The 27,284-nt window shown below is 43.5% G+C and overlaps 1 protein-coding gene across 1 annotated transcript; it reads left to right on the top strand.

Moving 5' to 3' along the window:
* The first annotated feature begins 3,046 nt into the window (after positions 1-3,046).
* On the top strand, positions 3,047-23,349 carry LOC127618068 (aminopeptidase A-like). The gene is given in 22 exon segments (XM_052090305.1): positions 3,047-3,253; positions 3,255-3,392; positions 3,395-3,837; positions 13,854-13,995; positions 14,522-14,656; positions 14,756-14,876; positions 15,339-15,493; positions 16,250-16,363; positions 16,863-16,997; positions 17,123-17,188; positions 17,282-17,347; positions 17,481-17,641; positions 17,847-17,926; positions 19,403-19,539; positions 19,639-19,694; positions 20,264-20,414; positions 20,555-20,628; positions 21,055-21,159; positions 21,246-21,419; positions 22,225-22,365; positions 22,469-22,550; positions 22,822-23,349. Coding segments are annotated over 22 exon segments (2,859 nt in total). The 5' UTR covers positions 3,047-3,217; the 3' UTR covers positions 22,969-23,349.
* The last annotated feature ends 3,935 nt before the right edge of the window (positions 23,350-27,284 follow it).

Raw genomic sequence — 27,284 nt, 5'->3', positions numbered from 1 at the left:
ACGTCTTCGTTCTAATTTGCCTATGTCCGAGGATCTTCTCGTGACAGAAGGCAGTAAGAAAGTCAGAGAATTTAAAGAACAACAAAAGGCTAAGTAAAAGATCTATTATGATAAATGAACTCATCATTTACCTGAACTTCGTGTGGGTGAGGAGGTCAGATTTAAAGATAAAACTAATACTTACATTTTTACATTTGGCAGACGCTTTTATCCAAAGCGACTTACAGTGCAATTATTACAGGGACAATCCCCCCGGAGCAACCTGGAGTTAAGAGCCTTGCTCAAGGACACAATGGTGGTGGCTGTGGGGATCGAACCAACAACCTTCTGATTAACAACCCTGTGCTTTAGCCACTACGCCACCACCATAATACTTGGAATCAGAAAGGCATTGTATTTGAACAAATACAACCAAGGTCTTATAATGTTGAAGCCACAAGTGGTGTTGTGTTAAGGAGGAATCGTCAACATCTGTTGAAAGATTTATCAGCTGAATCAGAACAACCAGAAAAAACTGAGATACCATTGAGAAGATCTGTTAGTGAACGGAGATGCCCTGAAAGACTTATTGAAACGTGCTGAAAGTTGAAATAGTCCTGACAGCACTTGTTGCAAGAGACTGAATTGATCAGATATGTAGAATTGTATTTTTTAAATCGTTTCAAATCATGTTTGTATTTTGCTTTGGGATTTAAATGTTTATGTGTAATGGAGGGTTGCATGTTTAAAAAAAAAAAAAAGGGGAAGATGTAATGATAGTGGCTGGGTTTATGGAGTAGTGGCAACCCTGTCTAGTATATGTTTGCACAGGTGCATGAGGAGAGGAGATTGATTGGCATAGGATGGTGGTGGCAGCACACCACTATGAAAGATACCAAATAAATCTAGACGTTTGATGTCAATGGACTAGAAGCCTGGTGATTGATCATCCCGCACAAAACACTTGACACATTGTGTAAAAATGTGCCATTCCTGTGTGAGACACTGAAGAAACAGCGAGACGTGGTGCAGCAGTCAAGAACGTTGGAAATCCATTGAAAAACAGAGTAAACGCATACAAAACTTGTTCGGTGTGAACGGCATCTAACATTCGTTCGCGCGAATCTGTGAGTGAGAGCGAGTGGGCGAAACATGTTCGGAAGGCCTGTATATTTTTTCATAAATTATAAACCGAACTCTTACTTCTTACTACAGACCCGAACCGGGTTAAGTAAAACTAAGTGTTATTAAATTAATTTAACATGACACAATTTAATTTGGTCCCTTTCAAACCGAACGCGCATGGCAGTTTTCAGCGTCGCAGACGTTTTTAGACGTTTTTAAAAAGTTACTTAACTGTTAAAAACGCATCACGAAAGTTACAAGCTGCTGGGGTCCTTCATGACAAGGTTGTGGGTGGAGACTTCAATCTTTTAATGGATGCAGTCCTTGGTCACAGTGATGCAAACGTGTGTAGACCCTTTAGGGCAACGTTGACACTAGAGGATGTGTAAAAACCTTGGTCTTACAGACATGGAGACTTCTGAATCCATCTGGGAGGGACTGCACCTTTTTTTTTCATCAGTTCATAAGATTGACTCTAGATTAGAATAGAAGTCACTTATTCCATCTGCCAATGACTGCTCAGTTGGGAATATTTTAGTTTTAGATCATGCTTTGGTGTGTTTAGAGATGTTGCCGCATATAGAGAAAAGAAAATCATATAGTTGGTGCTTTAATACACACCTTCTACAGGACCAAGCATTTAAAACATTTTTAAAGACAGAATATTTATGTAGAAACCAATTGGTCCTCTATGGGCGTGGCATGGGAGGATGCTTAAGGCAGTTCTTAGGGGGTGGATCATACAATGTGCCTCTTTCATTAAAAAGATCAAATCACAGGAATTCATAGAACTGGAAAAGAGTTTTAAAAGTGCTGAAACAGAGCTGAAGCGCCAAATGTCATCCAATGGTCTTAGAGCGTTGACTCAGCTGTGAGAAACCAACTGCTCCAAACGATTCTGTAAGAGTCGATTCAGACTGTTTTACAAGCTCATTTGGCCAATTCACTGAAAAGAACCAGCTCAAAAGAATGATTAATTCACGAATCGGTCATCACTAGTTCTTTTAAACAGCCATCAGAAAGACGTGACACTTGTCATTATTGCTGAAATATTCTGGGAGAATATGTTTCTCAGGTCAGTCAGAGCGCTCATGGTACGCACTGTGTGTATGTTTGTACAGCTGCAGGCGCCACAGACTGAGGCTGCCATCCTGCCTAACATCTCCTTTCCACAGAAAAAGTCACATGTAGTCTGTTTTTGAATGACATATGGGTGACTAAATAATGACAGAATTTCCCTTTTTTTGGTGAACTAGCCCTTTAAGTTTGCATATGTGTTTCTTGTCTAAAACCATGCCACCAACAAGGAGCGATTGTGTTTACAGTAGATATCCCACATACAGGGTCTCTGATTACAACATGTGTCCCTTCGAATGTAAATTGTTGTGTTTTAAAAGAACCACTTATAGTTGCTGTGGAGTTTAGAGTCTGACAAAATTAGTCACACTGTAATTTATATTTCGAATCATGGATTTTGGTAACATGTGGACAAAGTGGATGAAATATAATCACTTACAACTGAAACACCCTTATAACGTAATCTAGTTCTTCCCAGAAGTCCCCCTCCTGTCCTCTCCTCTTAATCACCCATTCCATTTTTTACTGTTCTTTCCTGTGCCTCCCTCCCCCACATCTCTCCCTCTATCGCTCTGCTGCTTGTTTGTGATCATTCCACTCTGACTGGTGATTAACAATTTATGTTTAACTGAAGGATGGTACAAAATCAGCCCCTGTACCCTATCTATCCCTGCTATCTGCCTGAGATTTAGTGCCACACTATAACTTGGGATCACCTCCTGGTGTGGACAAATGTGTGGCATCTAAGCCATTTTTGACTGTTGAAACTTAACTCCTGCTTTAACCTCTGTGCCTCCCTCCCACAGGCTGCCCTGTCTGAGTTTGTGTGGGACTGCATATGTCCACATTTGCAGTGGACATATTTGGGGATCCACATGCAGCAGTTTTCTCTCTTTGGAGGCGAAAGAAAGTGTAAGGATTGAGTGTGTGTGTGTGTGTGTTTGTGTTGCACAGGAGAGAGTTCAAAGTGTTGTGGTCTGTGAACTTTGAGTGTTTGTACACATTCTAACTTTGTGTCCACGTGTGACTGCTTGCCATGGAAAGCCTTGAATTTGAAAAGAAAGTAAAAGCGTTACTGTATCCGCAAGACACACGCTGTTGTCATCTGCGCAGTCGTCATAGTGACAGGTGTTGCTGTGGGGCTCGGGGTGGGTTTGAGCCAGAAGTCCTCCTCATCGGAAGAGGAAACCAAACCAACACCATCACCCCCAACACTCCACCACCAGCTGATCGTGGTCCCTGCAAACCCTCTAACAGCACAAAAGGTGGCTGGAGCAATTTCCGTTTGCCTGACTATGTAGAACCATTCCATTATGAGCTGCATCTGGAGCCAGACCTCAACACAGACATCTACACCGGGAGTGTGTCCATCCATCTGTACCTGAAGCAGTCCAGCTCACACCTGTGGCTCCACATCCGAGAGACTTTTGTCACTGCAGTGCCCACTTTACAGCTCAATGACTCGTCTGGCCTAACCTCTGTTGGGGTGAAGGAATGCTTTGAGTACCAACCACAGGAGTATGTGGTGGTGGAGGCAGCTGAGCCGCTACCTGGCGCAGGCGAACACTACATCCTCACTCTTCACTTCCAGGGCTGGCTCAATGGATCTCTCGTTGGTTTCTACAGGACTACTTATCAGGAGAATGGAGTTACCAAGTAAGTGTCACATGCAGTATCTATATTGCAAAACAAAGGCACTTAAACAGGGGGTCCGTCAATTATTGTTTGATCTCAAACAAATCTTTGTTGGAAAAAACATTCATATGGGGGAGACCGGGGCTGGTTGTCACTTTTTACTTCATGGTAGGTTTATTTTTGAAAGAAAATTTCTGCATAGTCACATACCTTAAAGTCTTGGCTACGAAAAAGCTATTGGAACATTTTTACTAAAATTGCCAAGGAAAAAAGATTAATTGAACACACATTGACCTTTTGTGCCAACATGTTCCAATAGAGGGGCATGTCACACAAACCAATGACATAGGTTTCATGTGGACATTGTCGGGGACCCCATTTCCCCAGCATTACAACCATCAAAACAAGACACATGCCTCTCTTTAAATTTATGCTTGCATTAAATTGCCTATTATAGGTTTTCAGCTCATTTAAAAAACTTAAATAATCGTGAGGTTCAAAATGTTATATGGAACAATAAAACTGGAAATGGTTTCATGTAAAAATATCAAAACGTTGTTTTGGCCAACATATATTGTAACCAATAAATTGAATAAATGTATGACATTTAAAGGAATAGTTCACCCTAAAATGAAAATTCACTCATCATTTACTCACCCTCATACCATCCCAGATTCTACTGAAATCAAATTAAGGTTTTTAGATCAATTTCTCAGCTCTTTGGGTCCATACAATGCAAGTGAATGGGTGCCAACATTTTGAAGCTACAAAAATTACAAAAGTCAGCATAACTGTAATCTATATGACTCCAATGGTTAAATCAATGTCTTCTAAAGCGTGTGGGAGAGATCAATATTTAAGTACTTTTTATAACAAATTCTCCCCCCCCCTGCTCAGTAACTTTAACTCTAAAGTTAACATTCTTCTTCTTTTTGTGTTTATGGTGATTCACATTCTTCATGCATATCACCCCCTACTGGGCAGGAAAAATAATTTATATCAAAAAATGACTTAAATCATTATACCACTTCTGAAGAAATGCATTAAAATGCTTTTATGCTGCCTTCATGTGCTTTTTGGATCGTCAACATTTTGTCATGGACAAAATGTATGGATCTACAGAGCTGAAATATTCTTCTAAAAATCATAATTTGTGTTCTGTGGAAGAAAGAAAGGCATGCACATCTGGCGTGGCATGAGGGTGAGTAAATTATGAAATAATAAAAATGTTTGGGTGAACAATCCTTTTAAAACTCATGTGACATTCTGTAATAGATAAATAATAATAAAATGTGACAACATGCCCAAATCAGACTTTCATAAAAAATGCCTTTGTCTTTAGAAGACTTTTAAACCTTTCAGTGAAAATCTTCCTTTATGACACAGTAACAAAACCATACTATAATCCAACCCTTGTCTGAGTGTATGCCATTGTGGGGTGATTGTGTTCATTTGTTTACCCAAGAGCTTTAACAAAAATTTTATGAAATATAATGAATATGATGAATATGAAAATGTATTTTAAAGGGTAATATTTTTCTAATTTAAGAAGGTTTTGAAATAGGTGTTTAACATCAACATACAAAATCACTACTGTAGAAAACACATTTAAGTAATTTTATTGTTACTGAGATATAGCCCTTGTGACAACATCTCAGTGTGACAACTAGCCCTGTCTCCCCCTTTTTATATGTTACACAAAAATACAGTAATATGTTAACTTCAACCAAAGCTAAAGTTAAGCTAAATGTTAAAGTGTTAAATGGAATTTAAGTGTGATGTACAAATAAGTGATTCGCACCTCAGTAGTGATTCATTTAATACTATATATATATATATATATATATATGTTATGATACTCCAGGCTCAAAATGCAACTCTCCGTTTTATTCAATATATGGGATGCAACAGGGGGTGCTGCTCCATCTCTTTGTCTATCAAGGCTATAAAAGGTTAAAGACCCCTGTTGTAGAACCTTTTTGTGGTGTAATTACTCAGCATCCAAACTGATTAATAAATAGCAATTCATTATTTTTATATTATTATTACAACAGCAACCAGTCTGTATCAGAAAAATAGAAATGCAGGGTTCCAGATAAGGCTGTTACGGAACCAGTTCCTCAAACATTTCATATTCAGGGTATCTTGCAGACTGATAATAAACATAATGTGAAACTAGACTACATGGTACACCTTTTATCTGGGCTGTTTGCACTCTTTTACAACAAATTGTTGCCCTAAAATGTAGGTGACCTGGTCTGATTACAAAGACTTTCTAAGATCCTAAGTTTTCTCCCTGAGCTCTACATGACCTGTCATGGTTGCCAAAATAAATTCTGGACTACATTTGACATATTCTTATTTGAATGTATCATTATAAATCTTTCTGAGATTTACTGCTTGACTTTAGCAGCCAGCACTCGCTAATTTAACACATGACATTTTACCATATGAAAGCATGTCCCAAAGATGGATAAAAACCATACTCTGCTAAAACGTATTTAGGCGAGGAGCAGTCTGAGACATTTGCTCCACAGAAATATTAATAAAAGCCTCTATGGGACATTTCAAAATTTTTGAAAAATCCCACTGAGATTACAATGTTCTGTATTTTACAATGATATGCTTAACTGTAAATAATTGTGCAATTATTTCCATTACTTATGTATTGCCAAGCTGTTGCCTTTTATTTCTTTTGGTAACTGATCAATTCAACTTATCCAAATGGAACATACTCAAATGCTCCTAAGGTCTCAGCACTCCAACGAGAAGGGTTGTTGTTGATATGGGAATGTGTTCACAATTCTGTACAGTATTATCTGATTCGGGAATAGTGAGAAAGCACTAAACTGACATGGACCCTCATTTCTTAGAACAAAAATGGAGAGGTGCCAGATAGTAAGAACACATCAACTCAGGCTTTACAATCAGCTAAAGCTTATTGAACCATGAAGTATTCAGCATTTAACTCTATTATCCTTTGCGATTAATTTCCAGTCTGAGATTCGAGAGACACCAATAGTTCAATTTACAATGGCAATTACATTTCTGTTAATATCTTTGTGTATTTTATCAGAATATCAGATTAACCAATACTTCTATTTACGGGTGTTGCTCACTGATGTGAAAAATTAAATGTGCGCTCAGTAGGCATTTTTTTTGGCTAAACTTTTAAAAAGAAAGAAATAGTAATTGTAGAATTGTATTTAAAAATATATATATTTAAAATGATGTACACTCTCTGGAGATGAAGACTAGTCATATTAGTTGTGAGAAAAAGCTGCTTTATATGGTGTTGTGCACACATTCCTGCACATTCACACATCTAAGGTCCACACCACTCACATGCTCTGGTCTGGAATGCCATAAACACAGATACGCAGACTAATACAAACAGTGCAACAACCCTGTGCTGTTATACTAAATATCAGCACTCTTGGAATGCCACATGGACAATAAATTGAATTAACTTGTACAATCATATTCATACCATACATTGTTTATAAATGATCAATGATTGACATTATTTTTGTTTCAAAGTATTTGGGCAAAGTCTCAGAAGCCTCCATATCAATTCCCCTTCTGTCGCTCTCTCCACATTGTGTCAGAGAAGCGACACTAGGGGTCTCTCTTGAGCGCCGATATTCACCTCTGAACTATGAAAAAAGGCCAATGAGAGTTGGCAACCAGTATTTGCATGTCCCGCCCCCGGACATACGGGTGTTTAAGCGGCGCAAATACGGGAGTTCATTCAGAAAATTTCTTTGGAGCCGATGGTCGTGTCTGCAACTGCTGCGTGTACACACCGAGTTCCTGCTATCCCTCTGCTGCATGCTGTTGGATCTTACGGCGCACAACAGCGGCTTTCTCCTGGTTGCACGGCTGTGCACTTCCTGCCCCTGAGTGCTTCGACAGTGCAGATATTAAAGATCTCTTTCGAGTTCTTTTTTCTTATAAAAGAGTGATTTTATTTAAGAGTAATTTCCTCTAAAAGAGCAAAAACACAGCGGCGTTGAACGTCCTTTTAAGGACGCGTCTTTTTCAAGATGCCTTTCCGCCCCTGTGTTGTTCCTGGATGCGGTAGAGTACTCTCCGCTTCCGACGGCCACAGGCATTGTCTCGTGTGTCTGGGCAGCGATCACACAGAGGCTGCGATTGTGGATGGTTCGTGTTCTCATTGCGAGAACATGACCACTCCAGCCGCCCCCCGCGTCGCTCCTTCTTCCCACGGGATTGAGGACGATGCGGCTGGCGATGGAGGCGATTCGGGGATGGCAGTGGGTGCAGCTCCGCCGGGTACGCCCCCTTGGACCACCCGTGCCCCGACACGCTCGTTGACTCCCGTCCCCGCTCGAGGTGGTGGCGACTCGCCTCACAGCCAGTCTGCCTACCCTCTTGCGATGGAAGCAGATGAGTTCGCCGCGACATCGGAGGGCGTGGGATCTGATGCTGAGGACTCCTCTGGACTGCCGCCTTCGAGCTTGCACGCCCAGGAAGAGGCCGACGCACAGATGTCCGATATGCTTTCCCGGGCAGCCAACAGCGTGGGCTTGGACTGGAACCCTCCATCCTCCCCACAGCCATCACGGCTGGACGACTGGTTCTTGGGTGCTGGGCGGCGCTCACAGCCTCGCCCCCCCCCGGTTCCATTCATGATGCATGATGAGCTGACGTCTTCGTGGAGAGCACCCCTCTCCACTCGTCGCACCGCCACCTGCTCATCCGCCCTCGCCACCCTTGACGGCGGAACGCGCCACGGATACACGGTGATTCCCCAGGTGGATAGGGCTGTTGCGCACCATCTATGCCCCGGAAGAACTACCACCTTGCGGGGTCGCCCTGTACTCCCTTCCCGGTCCTGTAGAGCAACATCCTTGCTCACCGCGAAGGCCTACAGCGCTACCGGACGCGCCGCTTCCGCCCTGCATGCCATGGCTCTCCTGCAGGTCCACCAAGCCAAGGCACTGCGAAACATGCACAGGGGTGGCCCTGATCCCGACACGCTGCAGGAACTGCGCTCAGCGACCGACCTTGCCCTAAGAGCAACGAAGGTCACAGCGCAGGCGCTCGGGCAGGCGATGGCCACACTGGTGGACCAGGAACGTCAGCAATGGCTGGACTTGGTTGAGATGTGTGAAGCCGACAAGACTCGCTTTCTCAACACCCCTGTCTCCCAGTTCGGCCTCTTTGGTGACACCGTTGAGGACTTCGCCCAACAGTTCTCCCTGGTGAAGAAGCAGACGGAGGCCATTTCGCACATCATGCCTCGCCGCAAGCCTGCCGCTACGGTCCAGGCTCCATCTGCTCGCCGAGGGCCTCCTCCCGCGGCCAGAAGACCTTCCGCTCCGCCTCAACCCGGGCCCAGCTCTCAGCCCCGGCGTCGAGCAAACCGCTGGAAGCGTATGCCCCCTGTCTCATGGACCCCTTCGAGGACCCGGAAGGCTCCCAGGCGCTCCTGAGACATCGGACCCAGAGCGCAAGAAGTTAGCTCCGGAGGTGGTAAGACCGCTCTGTCCCCCGGTGGAGGGCCGGGAGGAGAATCTTTTGTTTTTTCATTTGCCGCACCCCTCAACAGGGGCTGCGGTACCCAAATTCTCAATAAAAGAGCTATTTCCTGTACCTCTGGGTCACATGGCCCGCAAATGCCGTTCTCACGGCACTCTGCTTTGAGGCCTCAACAGTCCCGGCTCCCTGGATGCGGTGCTCCCGCCCTCAGCCCCACGACTGTTCCCCGGCTGGCCGGTTCAGACGAGTCCAGAGGGTGCCAGTGTCGGACCTCCTCCTCAGTCACGAACCCGCCCCCCGCCGGGTGCGCGGAGCAAGGTAAGTGCTTTGAGTTTGCTCTCAGCACCAGAACCTCGGGATGCCACGTTGCCCCCCGACGCCGCGTTACCCGTTCCGCACCACTGCGAAGCCCCGCCGGGTACGTCCAAAAAAAACATCCACTTGGTGCCCCTTGCACGGAGCTTAGAAGCGTGGCTTTGACTGCCCAACCCGTCGCGATGGCTGCACCGGACCATTGGACTCGGTTACGCAATTCAGTTTGCCAGGTCTCCGCCCCCCTTCATGGGCGTTCGTTTCTCCACAGTGCACGACAGACACGTTCAGTCCCTGCGTGAAGAAATCGCCTCCCTTTTAATCAAGGACGTGATAGAGCCTGTCCCTCCACCCGAAACGAAGAAGGGTTTCTACAGCCCTTCGTTGTACCCAAGAAAGGCGGCGGCTTACGACCGATCTTGGACTTGCGAGTTTTCAATCGGACCTTGTCCAAACTCCCGTTCAAAATGCTCACCAAGAAACAAATTCTATCTGGCGTCCGACATCTAGATTGGTTCGCAGCGATAGACCTGAAGGACGCGTACTTCCACGTCTCGATTCTCCCTCGACGTCGACCCTTTCTGCGGTTCGTGTTCGACGGCCAGGCGTATCAGTACAAAGTCCTCCCCTTCGGCCTGTCTCTGTCCCCTCGCGTCTTCACGAAGGTCGCAGAGGCGGCTCTTGCCACGCTCCGAGGAGCTGGCATACACATACTCAAATACCTCGACGATTGGCTCATTCTGGCCTTCTCGCGGGAATTACTATGCGCACACAGAGACCAGGCGCTCAAACACCTCGGCCGTTTAGGGTTTCAGGTCAACTGGGAGAAGAGCAAGCTCACCCCAGTCCAGAGCATCTCTTTTCTCAGTTTGGAGTTAGACTCAGTCTCAATGACAGCACGTCTCTCCAACGAGCATGCTCAGTCAGTGCTGAAATGCTTCGCTTCCTTCAAGCCAGGCGCCGTGGATCCTTTAAAACGTTTCCAACAGCTCCTGGGGCATATGGCATCCTCCGCGGCTGCACGCACAAGGTGAAAGTTACCACTACCTGCCGCCAAGCCTTCAAACCCTGGACAGACCTCTGCTTTCTAAGGGCAGGAGTGCCCTTGCAGCAGGTGTCCCGACGTGTTCTGGTTACGACCGACGCTTCCAAATTGGGTTGGGGCGCCGTTTGCAATGGGCGCGCAGCCGCAGGCCGGTGGAACCGAGGCCCGCTGCGCTGGCACATCAACTGCCTAGAGCTGCTGGCTGTTTTTCTTGCCCTAAAGAGGTTTCTTCCATTAATTCGGGGCAAGCACGTCCTAGTCAGGACAGACAGCACCACGGTGGTGGCCTACATAAACCGCCAAGGCGGAGTACGCTCCCTCCACATGTCACAGCTTGCCCGTCGTCTCCTCCTTTGGAGCCAGCAGCGACTCAAGTCACTGCGTGCCACTCACATCCCTGGCAACCTCAATGTGATAGCGGACGCGCCATCAAGACAAAGCTTGCCCGGCGGAGAGTGGAGGCTCCACCCCCAGTCGGTTCAGCTGATTTGGGACAGGTTCGGCAAGACCCAGGTAGACCTGTTTGCCTCCCAGGAAACCTCCCACTGCCCGCTCTGGTATGCCCTCACAGAGGCTCCCCTCGGGACAGATGCTCTGGCGCACAGCTGGGCCGTGGGGCTGCGCAAGTACGCTTTTCCTCCAGTGAGCCTTCTTGCACAGGTGCTATGCAAGGTCAGGGAGGATGAGGAGCAAGTCACTCTGGTGGCCCCCTACTGGCCCAACCGGATGTGGTTCTCGGATCTCACGCTCCTCATGACAGCCCCTCCCTGGCGAATTCCCCTGAGGAAGGATCTTCTTTCTCAGGGACGGGGCACGCTCTGGCATCTGCCCCAGACCTCTGGAACCTCCACGTCTGGCCCCTGGACGGGACGCGGAAGATCTAGCCGGCCTATCACTGGCCGTCATAGACACTATCAACCAAGCCAGAGCCCCTTCGACCAGGCATCTTTACGCCCTAAAGTGGCGTCTGTTCGCAGACTGGTGTTCTTCCCGAGCCGAAGACCCACAGAAGTGCGCGGTTAGGTCAGTGCTCGTGTTTCTACAGGAGAGGCTGGAGAGGAGGCTGTCCCCCTCCACCCTCAAGGTGTATGACGCCGCTATCGCGGCCCACCATGACATGGTAGACGGCAAGTCTCTTGGTAAGCACGACTTAATTGTCAGGTTCCTAAAAGGTGCCCAGAGGTTGACTCCCTCCCGGCCTAACCTGTTCCCCTCCTGGGATCTCTCGGTTGTCCTCACGGGACTCCAGAGACCCCCCTTCGAGCCGCTAGACTCAGTTGGACTCAGGGTCCTCTCTCTCAAGACCGCCCTGCTGATCGCGCTCACCTCCATCAAGAGGGTCGGGGACCTGCAAGCGTTCTCTGTTAGCGACTCTTGCCTGGAGTTCGGTCCGGCAGACACTTTCGTGATCTTAAGGCCGCGACCGGGCTATGTGCCCAAGGTTCCTACCACACCCTTCAGGGATCAGGTAGTGAACCTGCAAGCGCTGCCCCGGGAGGAGGCAGACCCAGACCTTTCACTGCTGTGTCCAGTATGTGCTTTACGTATCTATCTGGACCGCACACAGAGCACTAGACGCTCTGAGCAGCTCTTCGTCTGCTTTGGGGGACAGCTGAAAGGGTACGCTGTCTCCAAGCAGAGACTCGCCCACTGAGTTGTCGACGCCATTTCCCTGGCTTATCACACCCAGGCCGTGCCCCCCCCCTTGCGGGTCCGAGCTCACTCCACCAGGAGTGTTGCGTCCTCGTGTGCACTGGCTAGGGGCACCGCCTTAGCAGACATCTGTAGAGCAGCGGGCTGGGCAACACCTAACACTTTTGCAAGATTCTATAATCTCCGAGTTGAGTCAGTATCGTCTCGTGTTTTCTCAGGTCCGAGCCCGTAGAACTAGGTAGCACGCTGACGATCTGACCGGGTGAACCGCTTGCGCCTAGTGCCCTTTCCCTCTAACCAAGGGAAAACAGTGCGCCTCTGTTCCCAGGAGATCCCATTTTTTGGGCCGCTGGTTCACGCATCATTAGCCCACGCGGGTCCGCAGTTCAGCGGAGGAACTCGCCGACCCAAACCACTGCGGGTACCGCAAGCTACCCTGTACTGGTATAGGTGCTCCACAGGTAAGGCCTCCTGTTCGGATTCCCCCTGTGTGTAATGCCACGGTACTGTCCCCTCACGAGCTGACTCCCGTGTCTCCCTTAGGCAGTTACAGCTGCCTCGGTCGCCGTGCTGTATGCTTCCCCCCTCTACGAGGCTGGATCTACCACCGCACCAACTTTTCCACATAGGTCCTATGTTAGGCCATCTGATGTATTTGCCACTAAAATTTGCCTCCCCTCCCGGGTAGGTGTGGCCTCCGCAGGGTCTTTTCCGCCCTGAATGATGGCTAAGACCCCCTTCCCTCAATGCGTGTAAGGGCCCCGGCCGTAGTTGCTCTATGCGAGAAACATAGAGAGAAATGAGGCCCAGCCAGGCTGGCCCGTTCCCAGGTTGGCGGCCATTACCTTGTTCTCCTCTCCAGGGTAAAGATAAGGATTCTGATGGCTTGAATGGGGCATTGGGGAAGGGTACGTTCTGCACGTAAGAATACCTGCTCGCTCCTGCATCAGCAGTTTACGTACACGACTCAGCGCATGGCACTTTTTAAGTGGACCCCTAGTGTTGCTTCTCTGACACAACGTGGAGAGAGCGACAGAAGGGGAACGTCTAGGTTACGTATGTAACCTCCATTCCCCGATGGAGGGAACGAGACGTTGTGTCTCCCCTGCCACGTCGCTGAGCCGAGCCACTTTTGTGGCCGGACCATTTCCGGCCACAAAACTCCCGTATTTGCGCCGCTTTAATACCTGTATGTCCGGGGGCGGGACATACAAATACTGGTTGCCAACTCTCACTGGCCTTTTTTCATAGTTCAGAGGTGAATATCGTCGCTCAAGAGAGACCCCTAGTGTCACTTCTCTGACACAACGTCTCGTTCCCTCCATCGGGGAACGGAGGTTACATACGTAACCTAGACGTTTTGTTGCACAAACATAGAACAGGCAGTGGATTTCAATTAGTCATAATCAGACTTAGATTTTAATGAAAATGTAGCTGCAGTTGGGCTTTCCCCACATATGGTTACTGAAGTAAATGTAAACCACTGGTTGAGTTTTATGAATCCCTCTCTGATCTTTTACAGGAAAATCGCTGCAACAGACCATGAACCCACAGACGCTCGTAAATCTTTTCCTTGTTTTGATGAGCCAAACAAAAAGGCCACCTACACAATCTCCATCACCCATGACAGTGCATATGAAGCGCTTTCCAACATGCCTATTGAGGTACATTCCCCTGCTCCCACAGTCTCCAAAGCAGTTTGTTGAAGGGTTACAATGGGGGGCTTAAACTTTATAAACCAAGAGTTAACAGTCTGCTTGTGTGTTGTGTTTGAGTGCTAATGGCTGTAGTTAAAGAAGTCTTGCTCCATTCATATTCTTTATGTGATGTGTTAAAGGTGATGCCATTTTTTGGGGATGTTACAATACTTTCCCCATTTCCAGCTTAATGTGCAGAAACACTATTAGTAAGTCAATTGTAGGTGGATTTCCCAGAAAAGTGTAAACACTGTGAGATTGTGGGGCTTTCAAACATTGCTCTGTTTGTTTGAGAATCCCTACCAGCCCAACACAGCAGCATTGGCAAAATGAATGGAAAGTTTGGGGTGGGACTATCTAATCAGTCATTATTATTATTATTTATTTAAATTTGTTTGCTGTTCTGTTTGATGACGTTAGTGGCACAGAAATTACACTGACCATATTTAGCTATAACTCATAAACACATCATTTGGCTTTCTCTCTTTCACAGAATATAGATACAACAATATCAGACCAAAGTACAAAAACCTCTTTTGCAACATCAGTAAAGATGAGCACCTATTTAGTATGTTTTGCAGTGCACCAGTTCAAATATGTGGAGCGTAAATCAATAAGAGGAATCCCAGTAAGTATTTTCTTTCAATTGCCGTTCTATTGAAATAAATCTAAGATCAGTACACGTTTTCAACTCCCTGTTTGTCTGTTTATCTCTCCCTCCTGACAGCTACGGATCTATGCTCAGCCTTTGCAGATCGCAACTGCTGAATATGCTGTAAATGTCACCAAGATCATATTTGATTACTTTGAGGTGTACTTTGACGTGCCATATTCCATAAAGAAACTTGGTAAATCTGCTGATCTGTACTGCCTTACAAATGTGCAGTTATTCAAACTGCCAACACTGCAACTGAGAAAAATGACTTCCAAAGTTTTTCGTTTTAAGTGTGGATTTTGTCAATTTTTTTCACACTGTCACAGGACAGGTCATAGTCTAAGAGACCCACCTCTGGTCATAACTTAATTGTTCAATTTTAACAAAAAGTGTTGCTGCAGTGTTTTGCCTTTGCACTGTAGTTTATTTCAGTTCTGGAATGTTTATTATTTTAAGAATATCATTAGACTCTTCTGAACATTTGATTTGTTTACTGTATCTCTAAACCAGACAGCTAATATTGAATTCTGTCTCTGATTCAATTTGAATCAGCTGTGCACGCTACGATCATATTCAAAATGACTGATTGTCATTTCTGGCTATGCTGTGAGTTTTGTGATAAACAGTTGTATGATGCATTCTGTCTCTGTTGCAGATAAGATAGCAATCCCAGACTTTGGAACAGGTGCGATGGAGAACTGGGGGTTGATTACTTACAGAGAAACCAATCTTCTGTTTGATGAGAACGAGTCTTCATCTTACAACAAACAGCGTGTGGCCACTGTCATAGCACATGAGCTTGTTCACCAGGTTATCACATCAGTGTTCTCATAAAGTTCTGGAGATTATCTTCTTGAAATAGGGAAGCAATTAGAAGAATATAGAAGCTATAAAGCAATTACAAGTCAATACAATTAAGGTAAAAAATAAATTGTGTCATGATTAATCTATGTATCACCTCGAGTTTTGAGTTTAAACCTAAAGCTGACTATTATGTAAATTTAGTTATGCAGGATTGAAAACAGGTCTAGGAATGCATTGCATTACATATAATGATAGCAGTCATATTGCACACTGATAAGATTATCTTTTCATTGGCCGGTCCAAGCTTGTTGGACATAGTTGGAATTCACAAAACAATCCAAAGTTACACAGAGTTAAAAAATGTATTATGATATTACAGAACATCGGTGAACTTTAGAAACCTTTCAGATCTTTGTGTAGTTAGAAAACTTGCTACTTACAGGTGCTCACCAAAATGTGCTCTGTTCAGAACTTTATTATACTGACTGGTGATGTTGCAAAGTGTCTTGGTTTGTATATTCAATGAAATTAGGCACCACATGCCACTTTGGATGCATAGTCAATGTACTGAATTCATAAAACATTTGTAAATCTTTTAGTTTTGAGTGTTAGAGTTTCTATGCATTTGATACAAATGTCCATAACCAAGAACAGGCACATTTTATTAAATGCACTGGCACAAGAGCAATTTGTGGCTAAATACGCATGATGTATTTTTGGGGTCTACAGTTTAAATAGATGTGTTTTGTCTTTTACCTGCAGTGGTTTGGAAATATTGTGACCATGGACTGGTGGGATGACCTGTGGCTCAATGAGGGCTTTGCTAGTTTCTTTGAGTATGTGGGAGTGGAAGAGGCAGAGCCTGACTGGGGAATGGTAAGCACAGTCAGTCTGGAAATTCTTCTAATATGTTGCAAAATAGAACGCAACATTCGGTTTCTGGAAGTAAAAATCCCATTTATTCATTCTTTAAATATATTTTTAATTATTTTATATAAACCTTGAAGGACAGACCTGCCTGGAACCCTTAGATTAATATTTTATATTTGTATATATTTCAGTATTTTGCAATACATTTATATTAATACAAGTTTTTTTTTTTGCTTCAAATAAAAGGTTGTTATGTTGCATGATTCCTCTCAGTGTTAGATGGTTTGGTTCAAGACATAGAACTCTATTGAAAAATATTTGGAAGTCATATGGAGAAAATGAATTGGAAAATTACTTCTAGAGCCAAACATACAGAGAAAAGTGGGCAGTCACTCTCCCACTCTTTTGGCAAAATCGTCAGTTATTTTACATTGAACCTGATCATTTTTGAATGTCATTTGGATCTTGTATATCGTGCTGTATGTGCCCTTCTCTCTGTTCTCAGCGTGACATCATGCTTATCGATGATGTATTTCCTGTCATGGTTGATGATGCACTTCTCTCCTCCCATCCTATTATTGTGGATGTGTCCACCCCTGCTGAGATTACATCTGTGTTTGATGCCATCTCATACAGCAAGGTAAGGTAATGTCAGTGATGCTGCTGCTAGTGACTACATCTCTATCAAGTCTCTTCAAAATGCATGTATAATTGCAATAGTGTATTGATATTCCTCAAACATTGTTATCTCACTCAATGTTTTAGGGAGCATCTATTTTAAGAATGCTGGAGGACTTGTTGGGCCGTAACACGTTTAGGGATGGATGTCGAGTAAGACACCACCTTTCTTATTTTGCATGTATTTTCCTATAACTAGACATTTACATATTAAATAAAATCCTTTTTTGTTTTTTTGCACCATAGAGATATTTGAAATCCTTCCCCTTCCAGAATGCAAAGACAGCAGACTTCTGGAAAGCCTTGGCTGATGTAAATACCTTTTTTTTAGTCATGCCTTGCCACTAGTGTGTTGAGGCTTTTGTCTATTATTGTCCAATTTTATAAATGTTCATAAGTCAGTGTTAAGAATTTAAGCTCTAATTGCTCTTGGGACATTCTTAAGGAGAGTGGCTTACCAGTGGCAGAAATTATGGACACGTGGACCAAACAAATGGGTTATCCGATACTAAGTCTGTCCACTACAGGCGCTGATGCTAAACTCTTCCAGACCAGGTTTCTACTGGACCCCAAGGCAGACCCCAGTCAGCCCACAACTCCCCTGGGGTGAGCCTGAGAGTCCTGCACTCCCAATATCTACCAATGCCTGATTATGACCCAATCACAACCATCCCTCTGTAGATCCTCTATAATATTCTTTAGATATTACATACAGTATAATACTGTTCTGTAGGTCTGGCAAAATCTTTTCTTCTCAAAAACAGAGCTGACCCCAGTGTTTGACTCTGCTTCTTTCATTTGTTTCCCACAGCTACAAATGGACAATTCCTGTGAAATGGAGCTCACTGAACTATAAAAATGATTCCATCTTATTTGATAAAGGACAAACAGGTAAAAATCATATGCTCTGACTTTTTGACACTCAGCACCTATACAGTACAGTAACTGATAAAATCAAAATGTGTATCGAAAATGTGCTCATTTTAAAAACCTGACAATAAAAAAAACGTTTATGTGTGATTTTAAATTATCAGTGGTTTACAGTCTTTCCCCAATTAAAAGAACATACTCTCTGCTAGACGTTTACTGTACGTGAATTTACATGTTGTCACATTGCAAAACATAATCTGTGTAGGACTGTTCATGATAACATACTCATTAAGTATCTGTTAAAGGGATAGTGTAACAATGTTCTTCAGATGGGCAAGGTGTAGTCGGGAACTAGCTGAAGAGTCAACGTAAAATTGTAATAACAAACTGAACTGCAAAACAAACAAAGACCCACACACACAGCTTTGTGCATCTCTCTCTCTCTCACTGGCGTCTCCAACCCCCCATCTCTCTCCCACTGATTAGTCAACTCAGCACCAGGTGTGCGTCATCATGGCCCAGCCACGCCCCCCCCCTCCCTGTCACACTCCTCCACCACCAGATTCATGCCAGGGAGACCTCCGGACTGACTTACTCCCCCACCCCCCTCCCTTCCTGTAGGGGGAGGTGTTGCCCTTTTGGCTGTCCTTCCTCCAGCTGGCCTTCGAGGCGGAGACGAGGGGAGGGAGAAGGAAGAGAGAGAGAGCAAGCGGAAGAGACCAAAGGAGAGGGAGAGAAGAGAGAGAGAGAAAAAAAGTGGCTCGACAGTCCCCGGATACACTGTCAACTGGTTCCCAGACACATCCCCTGGCAGATGGCAGCAATTCCTCCATCCCCTGGTGGACAGCAACAGCTCCTCTGCTTCCTGGCAGACAGCAGCAGTTCCTCCTCCTCCTGGCAGACGACACAACAGCGCATCCTTCCACCTGTGTGGCAGACAAGCCTCTCATTCAGCGGGAAAGGAGGAAGCAGGAACCGTATTAACAATCAAAAAGAATTTAATTCAACATAAAACACTGAACTGAAACATAACAAAAGCGCACACACAGAACACTGCTACGTGCATGTCTCTCTCTCTCCCTGGCATCCATGGCTTCTTTTATCTCTCTCCCGCTGGATGCGCTTGGGCAACATGAACATGAATTCTCTCTGCCCAGCCACGGTTTACCTAAAAATGAAAATTCTTTCATCATGTACTCACCCTCATGTCATTTCAAATCCTTATGACTTTTTCTTCCGTGGAACACAAAAGGAGATTTTAGGCAGAATGACAGCTTCATTCTCAAAAAGATGAGGTGAAAGTGAGTGATGACTGACACTATACTGTACTGCCTAACATGTGCTTTTGTTTTCTGTGCAAGAAACAAAGTGATACAGTTTTAGAACAACATGAGGGTGTGTAAATTACAGAATAAAAAATATTAATGATCCATCAAGTTCAAGTTCTTAACTTGGATGTTCCACTGTGTCATTTCTCTCATTGTTCTGTTTAATCAGAGATGGTCATTACTGGCTATTCCCCTGCCACCGATGGGCTCATCAAAATTAACAAAGACCACATGGGCTTTTACAGAGTAAATCACCATGAAAGTATGTGGAACGCTATCAGCGAGCAGCTTCTCACCGATTATCTGGTATTGTTATTCATGTTCCTTTCACTAAAAGAACTGTAAATAATAGAAATACTGTTAGTACTTAAGCAAAATGTAGGTTAGTTTATTATCTTTGTTTAGGTGTATGATGCGACTGACCGAAGCAGTTACATTGATGATGTTTTTGCATTTGGACAGTGAGTTGGTACAAACATTTTCTTCTGCAAAATGCTTTTTCTTTCAATATGAGCTGGATAACAATTAAAAGAAAATGACACAATATGGATAACACTTTACAATAAAGTTCCTTTTGTTAACATTAGTTAATGCATTAGGGATCATGAACAAACAATTAACAATATATTTTTTTCAGCATTTTTTAATCTTTGTTAATGTTAGTTAATAAAAATACAATCGTTCATTGTTAGTTTATGTTAGTTCATTGTGCATTAACTAATGTAAACAGATACAACTTTTGATTAAAAAATATATTAGTAAATGTTGGAATTAATATTAACTAAGATTAATAGACTCTGTAAAATATTAACTAAGATTAATAGACACTGTGAAAGTATTGTTCATTGTTATTTCATGTTAACTAATGTTGTTAACAAATGTTAAAAAAGGAACCTTATTGTAAAGTGTTACACATATTAAAATATATTTATCATAGCACAACTACAAATGGTCATGATGAGAGATGCGATGGAAGTCTAGAGCATGATGGAAATACTTATGCCATGACTTTTGTTGTGCATTTTAACAGGGCAGATATTGTTGATTATGGAAATGCCTTCAATTTGACAAGATATCTGGTCAATGAAACTGATTATATTGTTTGGAATCGGGTATCCACTTCTATCTCCTATGTGAGAGAAATGCTGGCTGATGATCCAGTGCTGTACCCCAAATTCCAGGTAGATTCCCTACGCCTTGGGTTAATATTTTTTGAGAGCATTATTTAAAAGGTAAGTTTTTTATGAAAAGACATATCTGTCATTGTATTATACTGTAAAATGTTTCATATCTTCTGTTCCTCTTCATAATCTGTGTTTAGACACTTTTCCAGAGCCATGTGCAGAAGATTTATAGACAGCTTGGGTGGGTTGACGTGGGAAACCAAACAGAACGGTGAGTGATTATTTTTTACTAAAAAACTGTCCTACATCACAGGTAAAGGATTTATCAAACTCCCAAAGGTTTAGGGTTGGGTTAGGAGTTAAACTTAGGAAAGACTGCAACATTGTTCAACGATTCATTTCTTTTTCTCTATGGGGGTAAAAGTATTTTGCATGAGCCAATGTGTATGATTTCTTGCAGTTTTGCCATCTCATACTAACTATTACGACTGGTCATCAAACTGGGTTGTAACTATCTATTTAAACCAGATACCTCAGAGTTAATATGCTGGATATGGTCTTTATACATACTGCATGCTGATTAGTTTGCATGGTTATTATCATGTACTGTATGTACTCAGGCCTGTATGCATGTGTATGCAATCTGTATGAAAGTGATTTCAAACAGACAAACTGAATTTTGTGTTTTTTTGCACAGGCTGCTGAGAGAGACTGTTTTGGGCATTGCATGTCAGATGGGTGATGAGGAGGCTCTCGGCCAAACCTCTGACATTTTCAATAAATGGATTGATGAAACAATAAGGTAAGCACATTCATACAAGAATTCATAAGAAGTCCATTCAACAGTGTATGTTTGAAAAGAGGCTGTTTTTCCGATTGTGGGAGCAGCAGTGTAGCTGTCAACTTGCGGTTGCTGGTGTACCGTTATGGAATGAAGAACTCGGGATCACCACGCAGCTGGGAAATTATGTTCCAGAGGTATATCTATGCTACTCTTGCGCAGGAGAAAGACAAGCTTCTCTATGGTCTGGCATCTGTAGAGGACATCACTCTCCTTTATAGGTAAATTCTCTCTTCTCAAAAAAGTTATATTAAATGGATAGTTCACCCAAAAATGAGAATTCTCTAATCATTTACTCACACTCTTGACATCTCAGATGTGTATAACTTTCTTTTTCAAAGATTTTTAGAAGAATATTTCAGCTCTGTTTGTCCTCACAATGCAAGTGAATGGGTACCAAAAGTTTAAAGTTCCATTAAGCTAATAAAGGCATCATACAATAAATCTCTATGACTCTAGTGGCTAAATCCATGTCTTCAGAAGCAATATGATAGATGTGGGGAGAAACAGGTCAATATTTAAATCCGTTTTCATTTAAATTCTCAGCCCTGCACAGTAGGTGGTGATATTCACATTTATATCGATTTTATGCTGCCCGTAGAGGCTTACCTATGAGTGGTAGAGGTGGTCTTTACGTTACGAAAAATAAACAGTGTCCACTCAACGATGTCTCTTTGGGTTTAGTGTCCCATTTAATAAAGATGCTGTTTACATAAATGAAAAAAAAAAGGATACTGGCCATCGTAATAAACTTTAATGAAGAAAACAAACAAATTGCATGTTCATGTGGTTTCGGGAAGAACCGTATTCTCCCACCACCCATACCTGTCTGATTTCTCACACATGATGCCCTCAACATCTGTGTACATTGCCCTCTAGTTCTATCTACATTCCTACACTACTTTTATGTGCTTTTGGACCTTCAAAGTTCTGGCCACCATTCACTTGCATTGTATGGACCCAATAGTGTTCTAGCATTTATGGCGCCCTGGGCCAACAAAAATAAAAGCAAATCTTTTATTACAGGTTGCTTGAGGCTGCTAAAAATGAGAGCATTGTTAGGAGTCAAGATGTTTTCACTCTAGTGCAATATGTGTCCCGAAACAAATATGGCAAAACCATGGCCTGGGACTGGGTCACTCTCAACTGGGATTATCTAGTGAATAGGTCAGTGGATCTTCCACAGTACTATCAGATGAGTGTGATTACATTATGAGAGCATTTCTGTTATCAAAAACTTATGTTCTGTATGATCTCATGTCTGTTTTAGGTACTCTATCAATGACAGAAATTTGGGCCGTCTGCTTTCCAGAATTACTAGAACATACAACACAAAGCTGCAGCTGTGGAAGGTAATGCACATCTGGAGTGCTGGCCAGTGTCCATTTATTGACTAGACTAAATCAAGAGTTGTATAGCCTCAGTGTAGTATTGTACAGCAACCACAGGTACCGCAGTCTAGATAGACATGTTTTGTTATAGTTAACATTAATTTGGCAGTGGTGTATTGAGGCCCTGTGACAACATACTGTAAACATTAATCACTTATTCACTTTCTGATTACGTAGTTTTAAATTATGAAAAGACCTCATAACTTGGTCTCACAAGTTAATCTCTTTTTAGATGGAGCACTTTTTTGCCCTGAACCCGAATGCAGGAGCAGGTGAGATGGCCAGGAAACAGGCTCTGGAGACAGTGAGGAACAATATTGAGTGGATGGCACAGAACCAGGATGAGATCCGGCTCTGGCTGGAGAACTACGTGTCCTAGTGCTGTCAGAGAAATGTATAGCATCACAACAATTCATCACACAGATTTGTTTAAGAAAGTTGTAAATCAACTAATTGCTCAGGGCAGCTTGAAAGCAATTCCTTAGCTAAAGAGCCTTCAATGTTAATGATAAAGTAGTCTTGGATTCTGTTGCATTACAGTTAAAGGAATAGATAGTATCTTAGGCATTACAGTTCTTTTGGCACTGTACATTGTTTAATGTTGCAGTATATTGTATTTGTATGTGTTGCAATATAGCCTATTCATATTCTCTGAAACGTATAAATTCTTAGCTCTGAGGTTTGTAAAACAAAATGTTCTTAAAATTGTTCTTCTGAGATTAAAAGACTCATTATTTGTAGAAATCTTGTAGATAAATCATGGTGGAACAGTTTTTATTCAAATTAAAACTGGTAAAGTACACACAAGATCAATGCTGACAGTACTGCCGAGTCAAATACATAATCATTTACACTGTACACTCCTACACTGTAAAAATGTGGAATTACATAGGATTTCCAGGGAATAGCATGGAAATAAACAACAAAATATAATAGTATGCTGTCAGACGAAGTCAGTGGCAGTTTGCAAGATGGACATTCACATTTAATCATGGTAAAGTATAAAAAAAACTTAGCAACTGACTGAGACTCCGAAGTAACCATTCCCTAATGGTGTTATATCAGTGTGGAAAGTTAGCATCTAGCGCTGGGTGGTGGTGGCTATGTTTGATGAATCTCCAACTCACTCCTCATTTAGGGGTTGAGAGGTAAAGAAAACACTGCATTCAGCCAAGCAGCCGTAATTAGAAGTGTGTATGACAATTTTGTCAGCTTCTGCCCTGTAGCAAATGTACATGGAAAAAGAGCTCCTTTGAAGAAAGAATATGCTGTACCACCATAATAATATTTACTGAGACCATGATAGACCTAATTAGTTTATATTTCATCCAGACAGTTGTAGTATATTCATACCTATGTCAGGTCGACATATGTTAAGTTATTTGTCAATGGCAACCACTGTGAGCAATCCAATACTTGCCATTCCAAAGAATATATTCAGAGCTGCATAGATCTAGAAAAGAGGGAATTAGCAAAATAGTTTAACATGCCAGTCCGTACTAAATCCCATCTAAACACACATGCTGTATCATTCTTATGAATTTTCAACCATAATCTAAATGGGTCTGCAAAAATATGAAATAAAATGGAATTTATTTTTGCATTTGAATCTAAGAGTATTTAAAGCCTCCATAATTAAATTCAAATGAATGTTTGTAAGCATATTCGGGTAAATCTTTAGAAACGTATTTGTCATGAATGTGTCCATAACTTAAAACTATTGATTTTGAATGATGCTGCATCCACAACACAAAAGTTTCACTGTAAGTCCAAGATGACATAAACAAAAAGTTACTGAGTGCAACTTTAAACATCCTGACACATTACAGTAGAATTTGGAGGGTGCTGATGAAATTGTCATGTCACAATCAAAGAAATGTTAATGGTCCTGGAAATATGCTTAATTTCCTTAATGTAAAATATAACTTCTTAGTTGTTGTTGTTTTATTTATTTATGTATTTTTTTATGCTGGAGGAATTTTTATTTATTTATTTATTATGCTTGGGCACAATTTTTTCAGTGATATCCACATAAATATCTATACGTAGATACCTCATTAGCAACTTCTGCCAGATTGGAACGATCAAGAGCCGTCTATCAACACATGAAAATTGACAGTTACGGTCTGTAACAGTCTGGAGTCTTTTCCAGCCAACTTCATATTATCTGATTTTCCATAAACATTAGGCAATATTTGAGATGATAGCCTATAACAATTCCCGTCTTCACTTCTAAAACAGGTTTTTTTCCCCATAGTAACTGCAAATAAAGTCCTCGTCAAATGAATATAGCATGGAAAACATACTGAAAATTACCAGCTAGTCTGTCATTTTATTACATGATGAACTGTTTTCACACAAAAGCAGTTTATGCAATGGTCTGAGGCTTCACTTGCATAAATCATTCCAAGATGGCACTGCAGTTGACATACCTGAACCAGCCAAATGAGGCATCTACGTTTGTATTTCTATGGATATTCACCCATTTACAGTATATTTGTGTCTGAAAATGGAGTAGGAAGTTCACACCTGGCAGCCTGTGTAGCTGAATTTCCAGCTCCCATGCAGGTCAGAGGCTGCTTACATGGGGTAACCTATAGCTACCGGCCACACCAATGTCAGTAAAGGCCAGATTAATAATGATAGCATTTGTGACAATATGCAACTCTCTGAACTTCACAAACATCAGCAGCACCACAATATTACTAGACAGACTGACAGACAGACAGATAGATAGACAAGGAGAGAGATAGAAAGGGAGAGAGACAGATGGGGAGAGGGAGGTTAATACATCTGTGGACACACATAGACAGTGTCCAATGAAAACATTTAATTTGCAGTTTCCCATTTCACGAGCTCCCCCTCCTGGTGTCCTGCCATGCTTGGCTGAATCTGTAAATGTCAATTTCAAGGAATGCTTGAAAATGTTGTTGCAGAATCTGACCCTTTAGGCTTCAAAACGACTCGGTTACTAACGTAACCTCGGTTCCCTGAGAGGAGGGAACGACTATTGCGTAAGTAGCTTACGCTATGGGAAAACTCCGTTTCTCGAGAAATATTGAAGTCTTTATGTAAAACGCATTGCAGCTGCACAGCAGACAGTGATGAGCGAGGCAGCTCGGTCATTGGCTGTGCTGCGGCAACTGCTCGAACCAGTGACGGGCGACTTAGAACGCGCGACCAATGGGGCGCGTCCGCGATTTGGCGCTCAGAGCCTGCTGAAATTAGCATATGAGGGCTATATAATGAGCGTCCCGTCATGCCAGTTCTTTTAGGTTCAATCGACTGAAGCGAACTGACCAAGCACAGACACGGCAGCTTACGCAATAGTCGTTCCCTCCTCTCAGGGAACCGAGGTTACGTTAGTAACCGAGTCGTTCCCTATCGAGAGGTCTCTCCTATTAGCGTAAGTAGCTTACGCTATGGGAACACCATGTAAAACGCCGTGCGTGCTGACTTCAGCTCTATAAAGCCAGAGGCAGGTGCCTGAGCCTTAAAGCAAAGTGATATTCCACGAGCCGGCCAGCTGCGAGCTATATAGTGGGGTATGACAGGAGCCCTTGCCTTCAAGGTGGGAGCTCCTTGTACAAACACAAGCACATATCTCATGTACTGAGCTTTTGTGTAATGGTACACATAATAAACCCTCTAAGTCGGTCAGAGACGGACCTTATAAGGGAGGAGATGATGCCCAGCATATACATACTCCAGTTCATTCCACAGTCAGACTGATAGAATGTTGGAATGCAGTGAGGGACCTGTAGGTTATAAAACCTGATAAATGTCGAGGCGAGGCCCAGCCTGCCGCTGCACAAATATCTTCAATGGGTATCCCACTCGACCATGCCCACGAGGAGGCCATGCTCCTCGTAGAGTGAGCTCTGACGCCTAAGGGGCATTGAAGGCCCTTGGCTCCATAAGCTAGTGCTATAGCATCCACTATCCAGCCGATATTCGTTGCTTTGAGACAGCGAGACCCTTAGTTCGGCCGCCAAAGCATCACGAATAATTGTTCCGTCTGTCTGAACAGGGCAGAACGTTCCAAATATACTCTTAGCGCCCTGACCGGGCAGAGTAAATTTGCATCACCTTCGTCTGCTGAGGGCGATAAGCTGCCAGAGATATCACCTGTGCTCTGAAGGGTGTAGAGAGCACCTTAGGAATATACCCGTGCTTTGGCCTAAGGACAACTCTGCAGTCGTTAGGTCAAATTCAGGCAACAGCTTGATGACAGCGTGCAGGTTGCCCACTCTTTTAACTGAAGCGAGTGCCAGCAAGGCGTGGTTTTGAGCGAGAGCTGCTTGAGGTGCACGGTTCGGAGAGGTTCGAGCGGGGCACCTTTGAGTGCGTCCAGGACCGTGGCCAGGTCCCAGATCGGCACCGAAGGTGGGCGAGGAGGGTTCATCCTCCTAGCGCCTCTTAGGAAGCGAGCGATCAGATCGTTTTTCCTAATGAATGTCCTTTATCAGGATTGTGTGACGCCGCTATGGCAGCCACATAGACTTTGAGCGTGGAGGGTGTGCGGCCCGCCTCCAGCAGCTCCTGCAAAAGGCGAGTACACTTGGTATCTCGCGCGTTTTGGGGTTCAAGCTCTTGGTATCACACCAGTCACTGAACACTTTCCACTTTTGGGCATACAAAGCCTCGTAGAGGGCTCAGCGCCTCAGTAATGGTTTTCAGAACTACACTGGGGAG

This window comes from Xyrauchen texanus, chromosome 24, assembly GCF_025860055.1.
Source record: "Xyrauchen texanus isolate HMW12.3.18 chromosome 24, RBS_HiC_50CHRs, whole genome shotgun sequence".
In the NCBI taxonomy this organism is placed as follows: domain Eukaryota; kingdom Metazoa; phylum Chordata; class Actinopteri; order Cypriniformes; family Catostomidae; genus Xyrauchen; species Xyrauchen texanus.
The sequence above is the reverse complement of the archived record's forward strand: the minus strand, read 5'-3'. Positions and strand labels throughout refer to the sequence as shown.